Source organism: Pelodiscus sinensis, chromosome 2 (assembly GCF_049634645.1).
Source record: "Pelodiscus sinensis isolate JC-2024 chromosome 2, ASM4963464v1, whole genome shotgun sequence".
NCBI lineage: Eukaryota > Metazoa > Chordata > Testudines > Trionychidae > Pelodiscus > Pelodiscus sinensis.
Window position 1 is genome coordinate 154,179,470 of NC_134712.1, and position 19,081 is coordinate 154,198,550.

General features: G+C 37.7%; 2 protein-coding genes and 1 long non-coding RNA gene across 5 annotated transcripts in view; 1 reads left to right on the forward strand and 2 right to left on the reverse strand.

The window, feature by feature from the left end:
• LOC142827241 (uncharacterized) overlaps positions 1 to 19,081 on the forward strand; it is a 40,313-nt gene that overhangs the window by 16,157 nt on the left and 5,075 nt on the right. Inside the window, exons 2-3 of one of the 3 annotated variants that reach the window (XR_012901839.1) lie at positions 8,105 to 8,178; positions 17,278 to 17,526. This is a non-coding gene — a long non-coding RNA (uncharacterized LOC142827241). Of the gene's footprint in view, positions 1 to 8,104; positions 8,179 to 17,277; positions 18,902 to 19,081 lie in introns of those variants that run through there. The other 2 variants (XR_012901840.1, XR_012901838.1) reach the window with 2 other exon arrangements.
• Positions 150 to 1,081, reverse strand: LOC102457782 (putative protein FAM10A4). Its single transcript, XM_014571661.2, is given in 2 exon segments — positions 150 to 397; positions 400 to 1,081. Coding segments are annotated over 2 exon segments (930 nt in total).
• On the reverse strand, positions 5,155 to 6,331 carry LOC102457522 (putative protein FAM10A4). Its single transcript, XM_006119380.3, has one exon. It carries the CDS (start codon positions 6,142 to 6,144, stop codon positions 5,236 to 5,238), a length of 909 nt encoding a protein of 302 aa, XP_006119442.1. The 5' UTR covers positions 6,145 to 6,331; the 3' UTR covers positions 5,155 to 5,235.

Here is a 19,081-nt window from a genome sequence, read left to right on the forward strand (position 1 = left end):
TAAAATCATACCCCTCTGTGAAATAACACTTCTGGTACTAAAATTATATTAGGCCAAGCCTTAAAGATACATTATAAAGGAAAAATCATGCTTTGCCATAAGCCTTTAATTTATTTAAATGAGAGGCCATTTGAGGTTGACCTCACAGTTCAATCATGCTGCCTGGTGAACTTCATGAATTTGTGGTTGCTGCAGTATTTGCAAATGTTATTTGGGTTCCAGGTCACATCCATCCATGCTATTATTATCCTTGGATCCAGAATAGTTGTAAAAAAGTTAAAGTACTTCCACCAGCTTGTAATCATCCATTGCCAGGTATTTTCCTCTTTCTGAGCTCTCTCTTGTTCTTTCAAGGCCAAATTTACCCTTTCCAGAGTCTCATGGATTGCCTTTAATCACACTTATGCTCAAACTTCTGCCGATGGTTAACAGTGTTCTCAGCCCTTAGTTGTACATTCATTAGCATGGCATTGGTATCTTCATCATAATCCAGTTGACATGCAAAGGTAAAGTCCTGGGCTGCTTCCTCCCACTGACCCAGGAGCATGTATGCTTGCCCTCTACACTTGTAAGGTTGTGCTGATTTTGAGTTAAGCTCGCAGGCTCTGTCACAGTCTCTAATGGCAGCATTTGGCTTCTGGAGTTTCAAAAAGACATATGAGAGGTGGAAGTGAGGATTCAACTTGATAGAGTCTGTGAATAAGTCAATAGCTTTCTGAAGATCACCTTCATCGAGAGCAGCAAAGGCCTCTTCCCTCCTTTCATTGGACTGGCCTATCATCTCAGGTGTTATTTCCAGATGTTCATCTCCTATTTCTTGGGGACCATCCAGGTCTGGTTTGATAACACCATCATCACCAAATTCGGAGTCACTCTTCCCACTTTCTGCTGCTTCTGGTTGTTTCCCTTGCTCCTTGAATCTCTTCTCCTGAGAGGCATGTTTCTTTGAATATAATAAAGTATCTCCCATGATCTCTACAGAGTCCCTCAGGAAACTCAATTGCTTAGCCCTCAAAAGCGTTGGATCCTGTTGGTAAAGTTCCAGCAAGACCTGAAGTTCAGTAAAGTTTTTTGGATCCATGGTGCCTTCACCAAAATAGAGCTGGGTAACACAGATTTTGCTGGGGCAGAGGAAAAAATATATAATATAAATCCTTTAGCGGTTGTTTTCTCTACTAACTCAATGCACGTGAACCATTGAGGAACTAACTAGATTTGCATGTTTCCTTCTGACTGTTGTTTTTATACTGCAGTTTGCAAACTCAGCTGTGGCTTTTTTTCAAGGTGTAAGTATCTATTACAGCACTGGTTATGTCACAACTTCTGATGTTTAGCTATTTATTCACCAAGCATGCATTCACTGAACTACATATATTATAGGATAGAGGAATGGGAAACAATTGATCATTCCCCTGTATTTTTATGTTATTGTGTTATTGCTCTTACTGTAATTGTAGTCACCTTTTGTTATATATATATATATATATATATATATAAATATAACAAGATTAGTTTGATCCCTTTATTTTTTTTTCAAGAACATAAGATCTTGAACTGCTATATACAGGGTAATAAAACATTCATAGATAGTCATTTTGTGACTATAGAATTTTTTACCTCTGATCGCTTTATTATCACTACTGTAATAACAATAGTACCAGATTTAAGGCACTATCGTCAGTCTCTATCACCATTTCCACTAAAGTCTCCTATCATTTATTATTATTAGTTACCTCTGGATCAAAATGGACCAAGGGATGAAGATTTTTCCTTAATTTTAAGTAATATCTTTCTAGTAATTTTTTTTAACTAAGGCTGTGTCTAGACTACATGCCTCTGTCATCAGAGGCATGTAGATTAGACACATAAGCAAAGGCAAATGAAGCCACGATTTAAATGATCGCTGCTTCATTTAAATTTACATGGCTGCCGCGCTGAGCCGACAAACAGCTGATCAGCTGTTTGTCCGCTCAGTGTGGTAGTCTGGACGCTCCCCTGCCAACATCAAAGCCCTTTGTCGGCAGCCCCGTTATTCCTCGTGGGATGAGGTTTACCGGGGCTGCCGACAAAGGGCTTTGATGTCGGCAGGGGAGCGTCCAGACTAGCGCGCTGAGCGGACAAACAGCTGATGAGCTGTTTGTCGGCTCAGCGTGGCAGCCATGTAAATTTAAATGAAGCCGCAATCATTTAAATCGTGGCTTCATTTGTCTTTGCCAAAACAACAAATCTACATGGCTCCGTCGACGGAGCCATGTAGTTTAGACGTACCCTAATAGATCATTCTGACTTGAGATTCTTTATGCATTTTCCTTACCTCTAAATAGGTTTAAAAAAGAGACAGTTTACAGTGGATAATTCAAAGTAAACTGTAACAGAGGAAAGAATAATTTTGGATAATAAAGGAAATTGTCAGTGGGAAATTTTATCCTCTTTAGAAAAAACACAGTTTCTCACTACTGCTATTTAGATAATCAAGACTCCACTGTGAAATAGGCACCTATTTTGGATTCAGAACAGTAACCTCCTGATGTTTTCTAAAGAATGACTAGTGCTGCACACTTGCTTTTCAATAAATATTCCACTGATACAAATAATTGAAAAATTGAAATGTTACATAGTTAAATACTTTATTCCTTAACTGTTCTTTTGAATGATTACACTATAGTTACAATGGCATTAGTGTGTCATTCAAGTAAGTAATAATCAGCCTTAAAATCAGTGCTTTCTAGCTCATAATTATAAAGGAGAAGCGTGCCCTCCCACATGAATCATATGGATCATCTCCTTTCCCTGTAACATCCTTGTGGCTACCACAGCAATTGCGTGATAATAAAAAATAAATGAGGCTAAGACTCATCTATTTTAATTACCTCTTTTATTTTCTTAACAAAACATCTTGACACACATGGCTCTCTTCCCTTCAACAGCTTAATGGAAACAACTACATGGGAAGGAGGGACATGGCTGAGTTTTTAGACCAAGCTTGCCTGGAGTGAAAGTGGAGGGGCGTTTGGCAAGGAGCTGACGAAGATACGCTCATGAGCTAGAGGCTTTGGGTATATTGAAGATAGCAAAGGTGAAGAAGGGAGCAGTGCAGATGGAGGCTGCACTCATTTTCAGAAAGGAAATGAAGTAAAGGAGTTTTCTGGGATGCACAGAAGCACCACAGATATGGTAGCTGACATTCTTTGGAAGATGAAAAATAGATTGTATGTGTGCCTGTAGAGACAGGGAGCCCAGAATGTACTGTTGAAGAAAATGGTGTACCTAAATATCACCTCAGCCTAAACCTCTTTTATTTTGAGTACCATCCACTACAGTTAAATATATTTAACTAAATTAGTCTATGCTCTCTGAAACCTGAAGCAGAGAAACTATATTACTAGAAGTTAGGATTGTATACGGACACTTCCATGCCCTCACCTGAGTGAGCTTTGCCCAATCATTTTTAACAAAGACCATTCTCAAATGAAGTTCAGTCATACCCTTTAGGATAAATTTTTAGTCAGACAGTGAATCTCTTCAAGATGAGCTTTTCTGCCTAGAGCCTCATGTTAGCACTAGTCCAGTATATCCGATAAAAAAAAATTAGAAGAGGACCAGGCCTCCTCCCACTTGTTTAAAATGTTATATCTTGTTCATTTCAGAATTATTTCATTTTTAAGGTCTGTCCATGGCATGACTGCTTACGTGAGGTATCTGGAGACTCTCAAAGAAATCAACTTGCATTCTTGTTTCCTCAATTAATATTGAGTGAGTTCAGGTTTCCATTCAGCATTATGAAGAGTACTCCCCAAATTCAAGCAGATCTGCACTTTCACTATGCAGATTCCTTTAGTATCATGATTCCAAAAGGCAGCAGTCCATCAGAGCACATAATCATGAGTAAAGTGTTAAGCACCCTAACTGAAGCCAATGAGGAGACTCTCGGAGTTAAAGAAAAGTTATGTGCTTAAAATGCTGTGCTAGCAGAGTGCCAGAAGACACAAATATACAATTCAATGACAGCAGTTCTGTTACTGCATTTTATTATGAGCAAGTTCAAGGGCAGAGTTACATAGAAATGTTTGCTGGAATCTTGTGTTCACTGGCTTTTTATAATATAAACATAATTGTAAATAGGACTGTAATTAAATATTACTATTAAGTTAATCGTTACAAAATCAAGCCATACGAGAGCCTATTCTCCCCGGAAGTCAACTGGCAAGTCTCTAATGTTTGTGTCAACTTTTTTGCTTTTTTTGGTATTTCCTTTTAAATCCTCACCTGCACACTTCCTTTCCCCAGGAAGGTATGAATAAAAGGCAGTTTGAACTCCTTTCCAGCCATCCTTGTTTGTTCATGTAAAGAATATCATAAAGTGTTAACATATTCAAACTTAGATGAAACATCTTAAATATTCAACTCATATCTTCATGAATTTCATTCTTGGCTCCCATTTACCTGCCAGTAGTTTCACTAGTTTTATTATAATATGGAGCATTAAAATTCATTGTCTTGTACATTCAGTTGCTATTTCACATGATTGCTCTCCCACACAGAAACCCATTTGAAGGTGAAGATACTGTGGTCTTGCAACAGTGTGGCTGTGCCTAGACTGGCAAGTTTTTCTGCAAAAGCAGTCACTTTTGTGGAAAAACTTGCCAGCTGTCTACATTGGCCGCTTGAATTTGTGCAAGAACACTGACAATCGAATGTAAGATTGTCAGTGTTCTTGCGCAAATACTATGCTGCTCTCGTTCAGGAAAAAGCCCTCTTGCGCAAATGTATTTGTGCAAGAGGGCCAGTGTAGACAGCTAAAAATTGTTTTGCGCAAAAAAGCCCCGATGGCGAAAATGGGGATCGGGGCTTTCTTGCGCAAAACCGCATCTAGATTGGCACGGACGCTTTTCTGCAAAAATTGCTTTTGTGCAAAAGTGTCTGTGCCAATCTAGACGCTCTTTTCCGCAAATGCTTTTAACGGAAAAACTTTTCTGTTAAAAACAGTTGTGGAAAATCATGCCAGTCTAGATGCAGCCTGCATGTTTAAGAGAATGAGGGTTACTTTGCTATTTTCCCATAGCAGGATTTTCTTGTGGCTCACAGAAAATATGTGAGATGCCTCATTACAAATAAAGCTGAAGCAAATACCAGTCAAGAAAGGAAATGCACATATCACATCAGAGATGGTGGTTTTAATTGGAATAAGAAATCATTTCTGGTTGACAATGATCAGTCCTCTTTTTCAGGTAAACTTTACTTTTGTATGTCACAGTATTTGTAAATGTTTTCTGGGTTCCAGACTACATCCAAAAAAGTGATCAGAACTCCTGGATCTAGTGAGGTTATTAAAAATTTCAGCTGTCTGTGAGTTTTTCTAACCATGTCCTGCCAGTAATTTCCCCCCCTCTGGATTCTTTCTTCCTCCTCCAAGGCCAGTTTCACCCTTTCCAGCCTTTCCTGTATCTCCCTTAATGCACATTTTTGCTCATACTCTGCCTGATGTGCAGCAATCTTCTCAGCCATTAGCACCTTTTTTAGCCTGGTATAAGTGTTTTCATCATAATCCAGTTGACATGCCAAGGTCAAGTCCTGAGCTGCCTTTTCCCAGCATCCCAGGAGCATGTGTGCTTGCCCTCTCCACTTGTAAGACTGTGCTGAATTGGGGTTAAGCTCACAGGCTCTGTCACAGTCTCTAATGGCAGCATTTGGCTTCTGTAGTTTCAAAAAGACACTGGCTCGATTAACATATGAGAGGTGGAAGTGAGGATTCAGCTTGATAGCATCTGTGAACAAATCCATAGCTTTCTGAAGGTCACCTTTCTCTAGAGAGGAAAAGGCCTCTTTCCTTTTTCTGTTGGCAGAGTCTATCAATTCATTTGTTACTACCAAATGTTCATCTCCTATTTCTTGGGAACCATCCAGATCTGGTTCAACATCACCATCAATTTCCAAATCACTCTCCTTGATCTCTGCTGCCTCTGGTGACCCTTCCTCCTTGGTTTTCTTTTCTGCAAAGACATTGCATTGAAGAAATGATATGATATCTCCTATGATCTTCACATGGTTGTGCAGTAAACTTAGCTGCTTGGCCCTCTGGGGGGTTAGAGCCTGCCTGTCTAGATGCACTAGGGCCTGCAGTTTATACACTCTTCTAAAATCCATGACATCCGGACCTGCACTCTATAGAAGATCTGGCAGGCTGCTGTTCTGCTTGTAAGCAAAGAGAGACAAATTAAATTACCAGCTCCTCAGACAAATAAATCACTATGGTGTTGCAATAGAACAAAATAAACTAGAGCTTTCCCACACTATTACAGATGCTGATGGTGATTAAAAAGTGGTGATTCCAACTCTGTGGATTAATGATGTCATAATGCATGCAAGTTCTGAAGATGTAATCCATTCTAGTACAATATCCTAAAAGCCTAACTGTATTTATCATCTTAATATTTTTGATATTTTTTCAAATGTTTTATATATAACTATATAAATTCCTGGGACTGAATACAATAAAACACTACACAGATGCCACATGTAGCTCCTATAGTATGTTTCATGTTTTAACACTGGTACTATATTATCTGTACAGTTAAACTAGATTTCTTATTTAAATAACATTATTATTGTCTAGTTCCCAAGATGCGGGGTTTTTTTCTGGATTAAAAAATTCTTACGTAATAGACCTTCAAACTGCCTTGCTCTAGTGGGAAGATAAGATTGTCCTAACTGTATGGTTGAGAGTAAAAAAGAGGAATTCCTGGTTCTCTCTTGCACTTGGTGTTGGTGAAGAGGGTAAGAGAAGTGCCCAACTCCCATTGACTTTCAAATAGAAGGCAGATTTAGTCTAATCCTGCAGTCCTCACTCAGTTAAAATTCCTATTGTTTCAAGTGCATTTTGTGTAAGGCGTGAACATAATTAGGTATTATAGTTTAACCCAAAACAATATGTTATAGGCTACTGAGCTCTTCTCTGCAGTGACAGAGTCAATATTGAGCAACTCTGAATCATGATCTATAATCTTCACTTGGTCTATCTGGTTAATAAGAAGAGGGAATTTTTATACAAACATCCACAAAAAACAAACAAACAAAAAACACCCTGCACTGGGCCTGCATGTTTGTGCCAGATTAACTTATTTCTCTTTCAATCACAGCCTGGCACAGCTTTTTTATTTTGAGCCTGCCTTGCTCCAAATTCCTGCTGTGACCTTTCCCTTTCTCTGCCAGGCTGGTGGCATCCTGTCATAGATGACAGTATTCCTCATAAGAGAACCAAAAATGTGCCACCATAAGCCCACATCTTGAATATTGCATACAGATATGATCGCCTCATCTCAAAAAAGATATATTGGCATTGGAAAAGATTCAGAAAAGGGCAACAGAAATTATTAGGGTTTAGAATGGGTCCCATATGAAGAGAGATTAAAAACACTGGAACTTTTCAGTTTAGGAAAGAAGAGACTAAGGGGGGGATATGATAACGGTCTATAAAATCATGACTGGTTAGAAAAAGTGAATAAGAAAAAGTTATTTACTTATTCCCACATTATAAGAACGAGGGGTCATCAGATTATATTAATAGGCAGTGGGTTTAAAACAAAAAAAGGAAGCTTGTCTTCACTCAGTGTACCATCAACCTGTGGAACTCCTTGCCAGAGGATAATATGAAGATTAGGACTGTAACAGGGTTCAAAAAAGAGCTAGATGGATTAAATGAGGTTAGGTCCATAAATAGCTATTAGCCAGGATTGGTAGGAATGGTGTCCTTAGCCTCTATTTGTCTGGAAATGGATGGCAGGAGTGGGATCACACGATGATTACCTCTTTTGTTCCCTTTCTCTGGAGCATCTGGTATTGGCCACTGTCAGCAGACAAGATATTGGGCTAGATGGAGCTTTGGTCTAACACAGTATGGCTTTTCTTATGTTCTACTCCTGGTCCGGAGTTACTGAAAGTTAGATTCATCCCACCTTGATGAGGTCCAGGATCCCCCTAGAAGCAGAGGCTGGAGCTCTTCTTCGTCATTGGACTGTGGAGGTTATGGAAGCAGGAGTGTTGGCAGCCATTGGAGTATGGGGACACTGATGATGCTCATGGTGTGGTGTGCTGTTTGCTCTCACAGATGTCACGAAGCCAGCCATATGGGACAGGCCCGTCTCCAGTTCCATGGGAGGAGGAGAGAAGTGGAGATCCCAGGTATGAACAGAGAGGTCAGAGATGACAGCCGCAGGAAGCCTCTGGAGGCCAATTAGTTTGAATTTGCAGCACTGGAGCATCCACACTGTTATTTTGGACTTACAAGTTCAGAAGTAGCATTATTCCTCATGACAAGCAGGAGAACAGAATTTGAATTTCATGGCCCCTTATTCTAGAATAACAGCCTTGATAGTGCGGATGCACTACTTACAAATTCAAACTTGAGGCGACAGTTATTTCAGATTATAGTCCTACTGCAGACCTATGGTCCTACTGTAGACCAGGCTTTATAGCTAGCCTAAATGCAAGGTCAATGGTTAGCCTATAACATCTATATAGGTGACTAAGGGATTTATAGAAGCACTAAGTAATTAAGCTCCTAATCTAATACACTTGGAATTAGATTTAGTCTTCTACGTACCTAAGTCACTCCTCAAAATAAAACTTTAGCTCTCAAATCACTAAATCAACATCAATCCATTAAAAAACTATGCCCCTTTATGGGGTCTCAAGTTGGGCACTCAAAACCTGAGGTATCCAAAATCACTAGTAATTACTGAAAACTTAGGACTTTGTTTCGGGTCTCCCAGTGACAGGAAAAATGATTAATGAAGACAAAGATATGTGAAAAGTCTATATTGCACATATAATTTATATTTTACAGATAATCCCATATGAATACAATTTCAGAAACACCTTTGAAATTATGGACTTGATAATGCCTTCTTTGTTCACCCCAAACTGTAACTCTAATCAGCAGGGGTTTTAGATACAGAACAAATGCATATTTATCAACTAGATGATAGAGTAAGAAATTAGTATTACCAAGTGGTATCTTCATTAGAGGAAGACTGTAAAAACAGTGGTAATCATGAATGACAGATCTATTGTAAGTGAAAAATGCAAATACTAAAAAGTCTCCAGAGTTTTAAATGATCAATGAAGTGATAGTATAATGAAAAGCAATGGAGAGAAAAAACAGGATATATATCATCAAATACATTTACCCTATAGAAAATCATCATAGCTGTATAATTGCTATCAAGGCAAGATTATTTAAGCTGAAATATTGCTTTATTAAAGGAACAACTAATTGGCATCAGTACACAATGGAACATTTACAAATGGAAGTTTACAATAGCTCATTAGATTGAATGGAATTTAGTAATTTCTTAAACCTTCTAACACATGCTGTCAGGGCAAAACCATTTTAGGGAAAAAATTAACCCTATATTTGCTGATTGTTACATGTGATCTCAAAGCAAACTTTTTTCTAAAATATTTTAATCCTTCTTTCCTTTAAGTTTTCACATTCAAGCACATCTCAATTTTTGGTGATTTTACTTGTATTTCTGGTTCAGTCAGAAACAAGAAACACTGATACGTTTGCTACCTTCTACCATGTGGTTCTTATAAGTTACTGTTTAACTTCTGCAATTTTCAATTGGACAATTTTCGTATTTACAAATATCAGTCTTTTCTACAGGTGTCAATTGTCGTTATTTTTCCTGGTCTGTGATGAGTTTGAAATCTGTTTATTGGATGGTGCAACGTTTAATCAAGTCAGAAACTTTCCTCTCTCATTCTCATAAGGAATTTTACTTTATGCTAATGGGTGTGATCATGTGATCATTTTTATACACAAATGCTAGAAGTCTAAATACTATCATAGGTTTGTGACAGGTAGACTTGCCCCCCATGCAGGATGCGATCTGATATGGGGGGGTCCAACTAAGCATACCTGTTTTACCAGCTTTGGCTTCCTTACCCTGTCCTTAATGGCCTTCACCCTCAAGCCTTCTTTAGCACACATACGGGTCAGGCCACACCCACCTTCAGACATAGACTAAAATTAGCTTTGTGAGAGCGTTCAGTTCAGGGGTTTATCTAGCACTGATGTGCACATCTCCTTTTGGGTGTAAATCCAAAATAATAATGTTTTGAGCCTTATAGAGTGATCTGCACAGCACAAGCTCATAAAAATTACCCTCTCCCTCAAGGTGGAGAGAGACTTGCTTATTATTTTGCCTCCCTCTTCCAGATAGGAGTAGGGGTCAATTCAGAAGAACTCTGTACATATGACGTATAGGGTGGTGAGGCCTGCATTCCCTCACCTTCCCCATTTCCTCCCTCTCCTCTTCCCTACTACAAATGAGCCAGAAGCAAGCCTCTAGGAACATACGCCATTGTAGAAAGAATGAATTGTAGATAAGGGCAGGCACATAACAATCCTGTTTACCCAAATGTACTGATCATGTAAACAAAGTCAAAGGACAAGCAGTACAGCTGAGCCACACTGTAAGAAGCAATGAGTAAACCCCAGAAATTTCCAAACTGCCACAAACAAAGTAGAGACACTGTATTTAATGCTGCGCCAGAGCACAGCAATTTGAACCTCACCTATGTGCTTTGGTACCAGTGCCTCAGAAGCTCCCACTTCATCTGCAGCCGAAATGGGGTTCCCGGCTTGCAGAAGGGATGTAAGAACACCACTTTTCTTATCATGTTGTTCTTTTAGTTAAGGGGCGCAGCTGATAGCTGTCAGAAAATAAACTGCTTCTGTTTGATAGATACCTGTGTAGCATGTCTTTGTACTTTGAGAACCCAGTGTCAGACCTGAGACTTACTCTTGCCGGCACAAACTTGGTTTTGGAATAAACAAAATAAGTCTATGAACTACATAAGGTAAACTTTAAGTAATTAGAAGGGATAGCAAACAGAACAAAGCAAAGTATGGAGCAAATAAAACAAAACACACAAACTAAGTTTAATACACTCAAGAAATAGGTTAAAATAATAATTTCACACCCTAAATATTGTTTTGGTCAGGCTACATAGTTTCTGCAGCTCACAGATACAGTTATTTCTCTTTAGATTCCCCTCTCTCAGCTTTGATTCAGCTCCATGCTCTGGTTGCCCCTAGTCTCTGATTGAGCTCAATGGGAGTTGTGTCCACTATTAACACCAACATAAGGCTCTGAAGTAAGTTGCTCTAGTGAGGCACTTAAAGCAAAAATAAATTACAACATAAATGTTTGTTCTGAGCCCACAAATTCATATATCATTCCTTCTCCAACTGGTCATATGTAAACAGGTAAGGAAAAGAAAAGAATGGGGAAAAGATTTGCAACTCAATCCATACTCTTCTGCTTTTCAAACTTCTTTGATGCTTACAAAGCTCTGGAATGAATTCTTGAGGGATTCACTTCATATTTTGACCTCTTTTGACTCTCCTTTCTATGCTCAGGAAAAGAAAAAGCACTCATTAGAAAATGTTCTCCAGGGTCTACATTCATATGTTGCTTTTTCCTCCTCCCCTCTCAAGACCCATTCTTCCAAATGCATTCCTGTGAGTAATCTTATGATCCCATTGGAACCAAACATTGCTAAGGATATATGCATGAGTGTCTGCAGCATAAGTCCTCTTTGATGCTTAAATAGTTACTTTGAAAGTGCCCATTTAGTATTCTCATGCTTTATATTTCTTTAACAAAAAACAGGATTATGTAGCACTTTAAAGACTTTGTTTCAGCTACACCAGACTAACATGGCTACATTTCTATCACTATTATATTTCTTTGTATGGCTAATAATTGATTAATACAACAATAAAGAGGAAAAAAAAGAACCACTGGAAGTTAATTGGTTCTGACTGTTACATGCAGTCCCAATTCGATAGATGTTACCTCTTGGAGTTGTGGAGCTCTCAGCTAAGAGTTGAAGGTTTTTAGGCCCAAAATCTCAAAAGTATTTAGGCTGCCTTCAGTGGGAGACTTCAGTAGGAGATAATCACTTAAATACTTTTTGAGGATCTGGTCCTTAATGCCCCATGAGAAATGCAATTACATATATAAGGGCAACATGTCTTTTGTGCTTAAAATATTTTCTGATGTCTAATGTTTCAGTGAATGCTTTTCGATACATTATTTTAGCTTCCTTTTGTAACATAAGAACATATGGAAATAGGTAAGACTTTATTTGGAGATTGTGTAGATGGGAAATAATATCTTGTTTTAAATGTTAAGGTCATTCTATATGTCCTCCGCAATGTACTCACGAAACAGAACATGCAAGAAATCAGGGGTTTTGTCTTTTTAGTACACTAGCAATTGTGCTATTTATTTATAATTCATGCATGTATTACAGTGTGTAGCATTCAAATGGATAGCACAAGAATCTATTCAAAGAAAATGCTGTCCCCAAAAGTAATTAATTAAATTATTTAAACTAATAGGCATCTTATATTCTTATTAGTAATCATATGAACTGAACATATTCATTGGAAACAAGCAGTTTATAATGCATCTATAATTTACTAGCCATACTGTTCTTTGAGTATGAGCTGGGGAGGGGAGGAATCCAATAATAATCCAGGAAGAAAACATTTACATCCACTATAACTGAATAATCACCATAAATCAAGGCTTATGAAAATGAAATGCAGTCCAATTTATTGTTAATAGGGGTCTTTACTTTCCCTGAAAATAATGTTTTTCTTGCAATTCAATACTTCACTCTTATGGGAATAATTTAAACAGTGTGGAATGAGAAATGATGTTACATATTTTGAAATGAAATTGCTAAGAATAAACTAACAAAATAACTGAAGGCTTGAGAAAAAAAAATGTAGAGAGAGAAAAAGAAACTTTAAAAATGTTTTGCAGATAAATGATTAGCTGGAGATGGTTCCTCAAAATCCTTGAGGTCTAAAAGTCAGAAGCTTCTTTCAATCTGTGGTGTGAGTCCTATGAATATACATCAGATTTTGTATTTACAGGACGGGAGGCAAGTATGTAATAATGGGGAGTATACGTTGAAATCATGTCTCTGGTCACAAGTGACACTGTGCTTTTTGTGTTTATCTTAACTGGAGTTCAGTGCACAAGCAGATGGCACACCAGAGACAGAACCCAAATTTATTTCAGTAGGTGTATGTGCAGTTTCTATTTTTAGTTCCCTTTATTTATGTTTGCATTTGCACTATTTTCTTCCTGTTAAGATCAGAACCTGAAGTGCCAGAAACTATGACTTTGTAAGATTCTCATTTCGGATTGCTTATTTAAGAATTTTTAACTGGCTCTCCAAATAGAACCAAACCTTTAACGGTTCACCCAAGTAGATTATAATTTAGTTTTCACGTATTTCTGTCCAAGTGAGACCCAGAATTGTGCATATCTTGTTTAAATTTGTACTCCTAGATATAACTATGGGGAAGTGGAACAGTGTATAAGACCTGACGATATTTAGTTCCAGGAGGTCAAAATGCTGATTTGTTTTTTTGTCTTTCAAAAAAGTAAATGTTTCCTAAACTTTAAAAAATAACAACGTGACAAAATCTAAAGTCATAGTGCTGAAACCAAGGGTGGGCAAAAGGGCCTCCGCAGGCCAGGTAGGTTGATCCAGCCTGGGGAGGCCCTGCCTCTCTCCCACTCCCAGACCAATTAGGCACTTGGGGAAGCACACAAAGTTTCCTTCACCCTGCTAGGGAAGTGCCATGGGGGGAGACTTCACATGCTCCTCCACTCCCAAACCCTGCTTGACTTGGGGGTGGAGGAGTATGCGAAGTGGCCCCTGGCAAAAAATTATTGCCCACCCCAGCAGACATCTTCCTTTTCCTACAGCTAATTCTGCATGGGTTGTGTCCTGTGAGTGCACCAAGTTCAACCCACGTGGGTTCAGTTGTAGAATCCTGTCCTAAGGAAACATGGGATTTCAACTTGAAGAATTTTGTTCCCAGTTATACCTTTACACTATTCCATGAAAATGCATGCTCTCATTCCTAATTTAGAAAAATCTGTCCATATTGCACAGAAATTTGTGAATTTAGCTCTGGCCCACATTTCGGTGCCTATAAAGTAAATGGGAGTTTTGCCATCCGTTTCAATAGGATCAGAATTTGGATCTCTCTAAGCATTCATATATAAAGTAATTTTCCAGCAGCAATATAATTGTCATGAAAAATATGTCACTTCATATATATGAGTTTAGTATTCTGATGTTTTCAGTGGTATGAATTTGGTGAGTGGGGAGGGAGACGTTTGTTTTGGTTTTTGCACAGCTGTGCTTGACAATTCCATTTTATACCCCAAATTTAAAAAAATTAAGTAGTATGATTAAGGTTGCCAGCTGTATACAGCTGGGATAATTTACAGTTATTTAGGAAAGTTTGTCTTTTAATTTTCTACTGTCATAGAATCATAGAGCACATAGAACACTGAAAGGGACCTTGAGAGATCATCAAGTGCCGTTCCCAGCCCTCACGGCAGGAGCAAGCATCATCTAGATCATTTCTGATAGATGTCTATTTAACCTGCTCTTAAATATCTCCAGTGATGGAGATTCCACAACCTCCCAAGGCAATTAATTCCAATGTTTAACTACCCTGACAGTTAGGAAGTTTTTTCTAATGTCCAACCTAAACCCCCATTGCTGCAATTTAAGCCCAGTTCTTCTTATCCTATTTTCAGAGCCCAAGGAGAACAATTCCCTCCTCCCCCAGTAACACCTTTTTAGATACTTGAAAACTGCTATCATGTCCCCTCTCAGTGGCACACTCTGTATATCTTTCCGTTTCTCACTCTTAATATAGTTTTGCCAAATAGTTTTTGTTATTATTCACAAGGAATTTAAAACTGGTGGATACAATTATTTCCATTACATAATAGTATTTATGAGGATCACAGGATGTCAATAAAAGTTCTGATTCATGCTGACAAAAGAAAGAGAAACATAAGGTAAATTACCTGTTCTGGAAGCAAGACAAGATTAAATGAAGTTTTGCAAGGCTTCTTTTCCTTCTCTTATACGTAGTTGGCAGTGTCATTATCTCAATTATCTCAAAAATCTCGTTTGCCCTTTGCTTGCAAATCATGTTTTCCCTTTGAAATAATATACTCATAAATGGAACAACTGGCTGAATGTGATTTATTCTCACAAGTCTACTAACACAGAGATGTTAATTTCATGAGGTAAAGTTCTGATTTTGCTCAGGAACATACAACTTTCAGATGTGAAAGCTTTCTTTTGCTTTCAGTTCATTGTTTTTGCATTTGATAGAAAGAGGGCAGAAGACTGAATAAATCAGAATGGATATGCAGCTTTAAGATACACATACTGAGCAATTGTCAATTGGAACATATAATTGTTTACATGACTGAATGAATACAGCATATCATAAGGACTCCTTCCCCTTGTATTATCTTGCTCATTTCATGGAGCTCATTTGTTCTCCACTGGAATTAACTTTGAAATCACAGAGCATGATTCAAAAGAACAAAGTAATCGTGGAACCCTGGTTGGGTTCACAAGTTTGTTTTTTTTAAAGAATATGTGGGGAGGGGTATACAGTCTATTGAAGAGAAACACATTAACTCTAATAACAAACACCTGCAGATGGGTGTTTTAAAGTATTCAGTATGGGCTCCATAGGATTCAAGTTAGGCCACTGCTCATTGGTTTTGAAACATTACCTGTGGTGCATTAAGGTACATTTTAAAAAATTTTCAGAGGGCAGCTTAGAAAGTAAAAAATCTAGAAATCTGATGTTTCAGAAAATGGAAGTAACAATATTATTCAACGTATCTATAAATGTATTATGCTATTAAATACAATAGTTTTTTTATAAATAGTGCTTCATTTTTACTATTAATGAACAAGCTTAAAAGGTTTGAAGTTTGGTTTGGAAAAGCAGACAAGAACTGAGATGTAGATCCAAAGTTTCTCCCGACTCTAGGATCAGAGTAGTCACAGAACCAAAATCCTAAAGTTCTACAGTCTGCAAAAATAGGTTAGAAATCCCCAAAGAACTAAAGATCATCATATTTCTAAGATTTCTCACATAACAGAAAATCATGAGGCCACCTCTTTTTATCAACACCTCTAGAAATTTCAGGAAACAGCATAAAAACAAAAAAAATGTATTTGAAAAATTCAAAAGCATCTCAAAGTTTCATGCAAGTTCCATTCCAGAAACTGAGAGAAGTTTTGGAGGAGACCCATTTTATTTATTTAATGTAATTATTAATTCCTAACCTCTAAACATGAAACCCTGATAGTAAAGGCTAACATTTTCAGAAAATAAAAGGTAGATGGAATTAGTTTGTCATTGTTTTAGATGGAATTCACACATCCAATCACACATGAAGAGCTGTACTTCCTCTTTGTGACACTAGCATTTTGATAAGTTCCTTATGGCTTATATTGAGCTTACTGTTGATTGTATGAACATGAGTTCTGAAAGAGCCTAATAATTAGAAAAAATATTCTGAATTCAATTAAAATACAATAGGCTATCACAAGGAGATAACCATTGACTTTAATAATTGACTCAGAGATAAGTGCTGCAGAAGGTCTCTAAACTAGGGATAATTATCTTTTCACTGCTGGAATTACATCTATAATTTCTTCACTGAAATGCACAAGAAATTCCTCTGAGGTTCCACTGACTTTTATGACATATTTATTAGTGAATTCTGACATATAAACCAGTAACTTTTTTGTTTCACTTCAGCTGTATTTTGTTACATTGTGTGCATAGCAAAAAACTATGGTCTTATTTGTGCACAGTTCTTAAAGCATAATCTCTACCTGTCAGTAAAAGGCAGCTAATGGTGCTAATTTAGGACAAGTGTTTATTGATGAAATCACCCAGCCAAAAGGCAAAAAAAAAATTAAAATGATTGTGTCAAAGTCTAACAAGAACATGAGGATAAATTTCACAAGCCAAATATGCAGTATATTAAATAATTATTCTCTCCAAAGAACTAAAGATCATCATATTTCTAAGATTGCGGATCATCTAGTTTGTAAGCATACAGTACAAGCTGTACTAGAAGTTTTTACCTAAATGAAAAAATTCACAAAATTAGATTCTCAATATTTGAAATTCATATTTTTATTCAAATTGTTGTAAAACTATTTTGTTGAAAAAAATCCTGCTTTTGGTGCAAAACAAAAAAAATCAGTCAATTTCAAAGTCTGTGTAATGAAAACACTCTCAAATTTCTGACATTTTTCAGTTTTTGTTTTTCTAAGATCACAACCAACTCCTATAGCTTTATCAATATTTAAGCAAGTTTCATTTTTCTACTGTTTTACCAGGGTCAGAAATGAAAGACTATTGCACCCACTTTTGATAAGGATATTGGAGCCTTCCTAAACATACGGTGCTGTTTCTGGAAGAAGAACTGCTGACTTGAGATGGGTCCTCCTGACCAAGAAAGGGAAGAACATTTTTGTGCACAGAATCATCCACAGGGGAACGAGCGCTTTAAACTAGATTCTAAGAGGACAGACAAGTAAAGCCCACAGTTAAACATGAAAGACTTGTGACCACAGATAAGCAGAAAAGTATGGTAACCTTAACATGGTGCTAGATTTTGAATATGGGATGGGCATGGAAAATTACATTAGGAACGAGAGTGAAAACAGTAAAGGAATCTCTTCACCATTTTAAATCTCTATACAAAATGCACAAAGCATCATGAATAAACAGAAAGAACTAGAAGTATTAGTACTTACGCTAAATTATGATAATTGGAGTCACAGAGACTTTCTGGGATAAATCTGATGACTGAAATATTGGTATAGAGTGGTATAGCTGGTTCAGGAAGGACTGTCAGGAGAAAAAGGGAAGAGGTGTTGTTTTATACATCCAGACTATATACACTTGTTCTGAGGTCGATAAGGAGGTGAGAAGTGGACCAACTGAAAGTCTCCAGGTAAAAGATAAAAGGGCTTAAATAATAGGGGTAATGTCATGGTAGAGGTTTACTATAGACAACCAAATCAGGAAGAAAAGGTGGATGAGGCCTCTTAGGGAAGTCATAGGGAAAGAAAATCTAAAGAAAAATAGAGTTCAGGAAAGCTGGAAGAATATAATATTGAAGGCACAACAGCAAACTACTTTGCTGAAGAAAAAAAAAGGTACAAAAAATATTTGAAGGCCAATATGACTCCATCAGGAGCTCTTTAACTGAATTTCAAAAAGGAGTCCTACAAAGAGTGAAAACACAGATAAATTGTTAAGGAGGAGTATAAAATAATAGCACAGGAAGGTGGAGACAAAATAAGTTAGATGTAGCAAGGAATATTGAATACAGAAAGGTTATTAAATAGATTAGAACTAGAGAAAGATGGAGAAAAGTGTAAGTCCTCAGCTTCATGGGAGGGGAAAAAGAGTTAACTGATGATATTAAGAAAGCTGAAATGACCAAAGTTTGTTGCTCAGTCTTCAAAATTACCTGATATTCTGCACAATTAATACTAACAATGAAGGGGGAAGGAATAAGGAAAAGTACAGGTTAAAGAATGTAACATTTCTGCCATGTGGACTAAGCAGCATCTAGTTTCAATATATAGAGGTCCTTCTCCATCCATCCAATACAGGACTAGCTTGAGCCCCCACCCAGTAACCTAGACAATTCACATACCATCCCAGGAGGCCTCTGAGAGACAATGCTTCCCCGCCTGCAAACACAGAGACTGATAATAGAAAAGAGACTTTTAATCAATGGGAAGGATGTAACTTGGCATTAATTTGGCAAAATATCACAAGCAGAGTTCATACACAGTACCGTGAGCAAAATTCCTTCCCTCCCCCAGCTGGGTTGGGTACATCAATGCTTATTAGCCAGGGGTGGTGTCCCTAGCCCAATTTGTCAGAGGCTGGAAATGAGTGACAGGAGAAGGAACACTGGGGCTACGTCTACACTGGCCCCTTTTCTGGAAGGGGCATGTAAATTTCAGCAGTCGTCGTAGGGAAATCCGCGGTGGATTTAAATATCCCCGCGGCATTTAAATAAAAATGTCCGCCGCTTTTTTCCGGCTTTTAAAAAAGCCGGAAAAGAGCGTCTACACTGGCCCCGATCCTCCGGAAAAAGTGTCCTTTTCCGGAGGCTCTTAT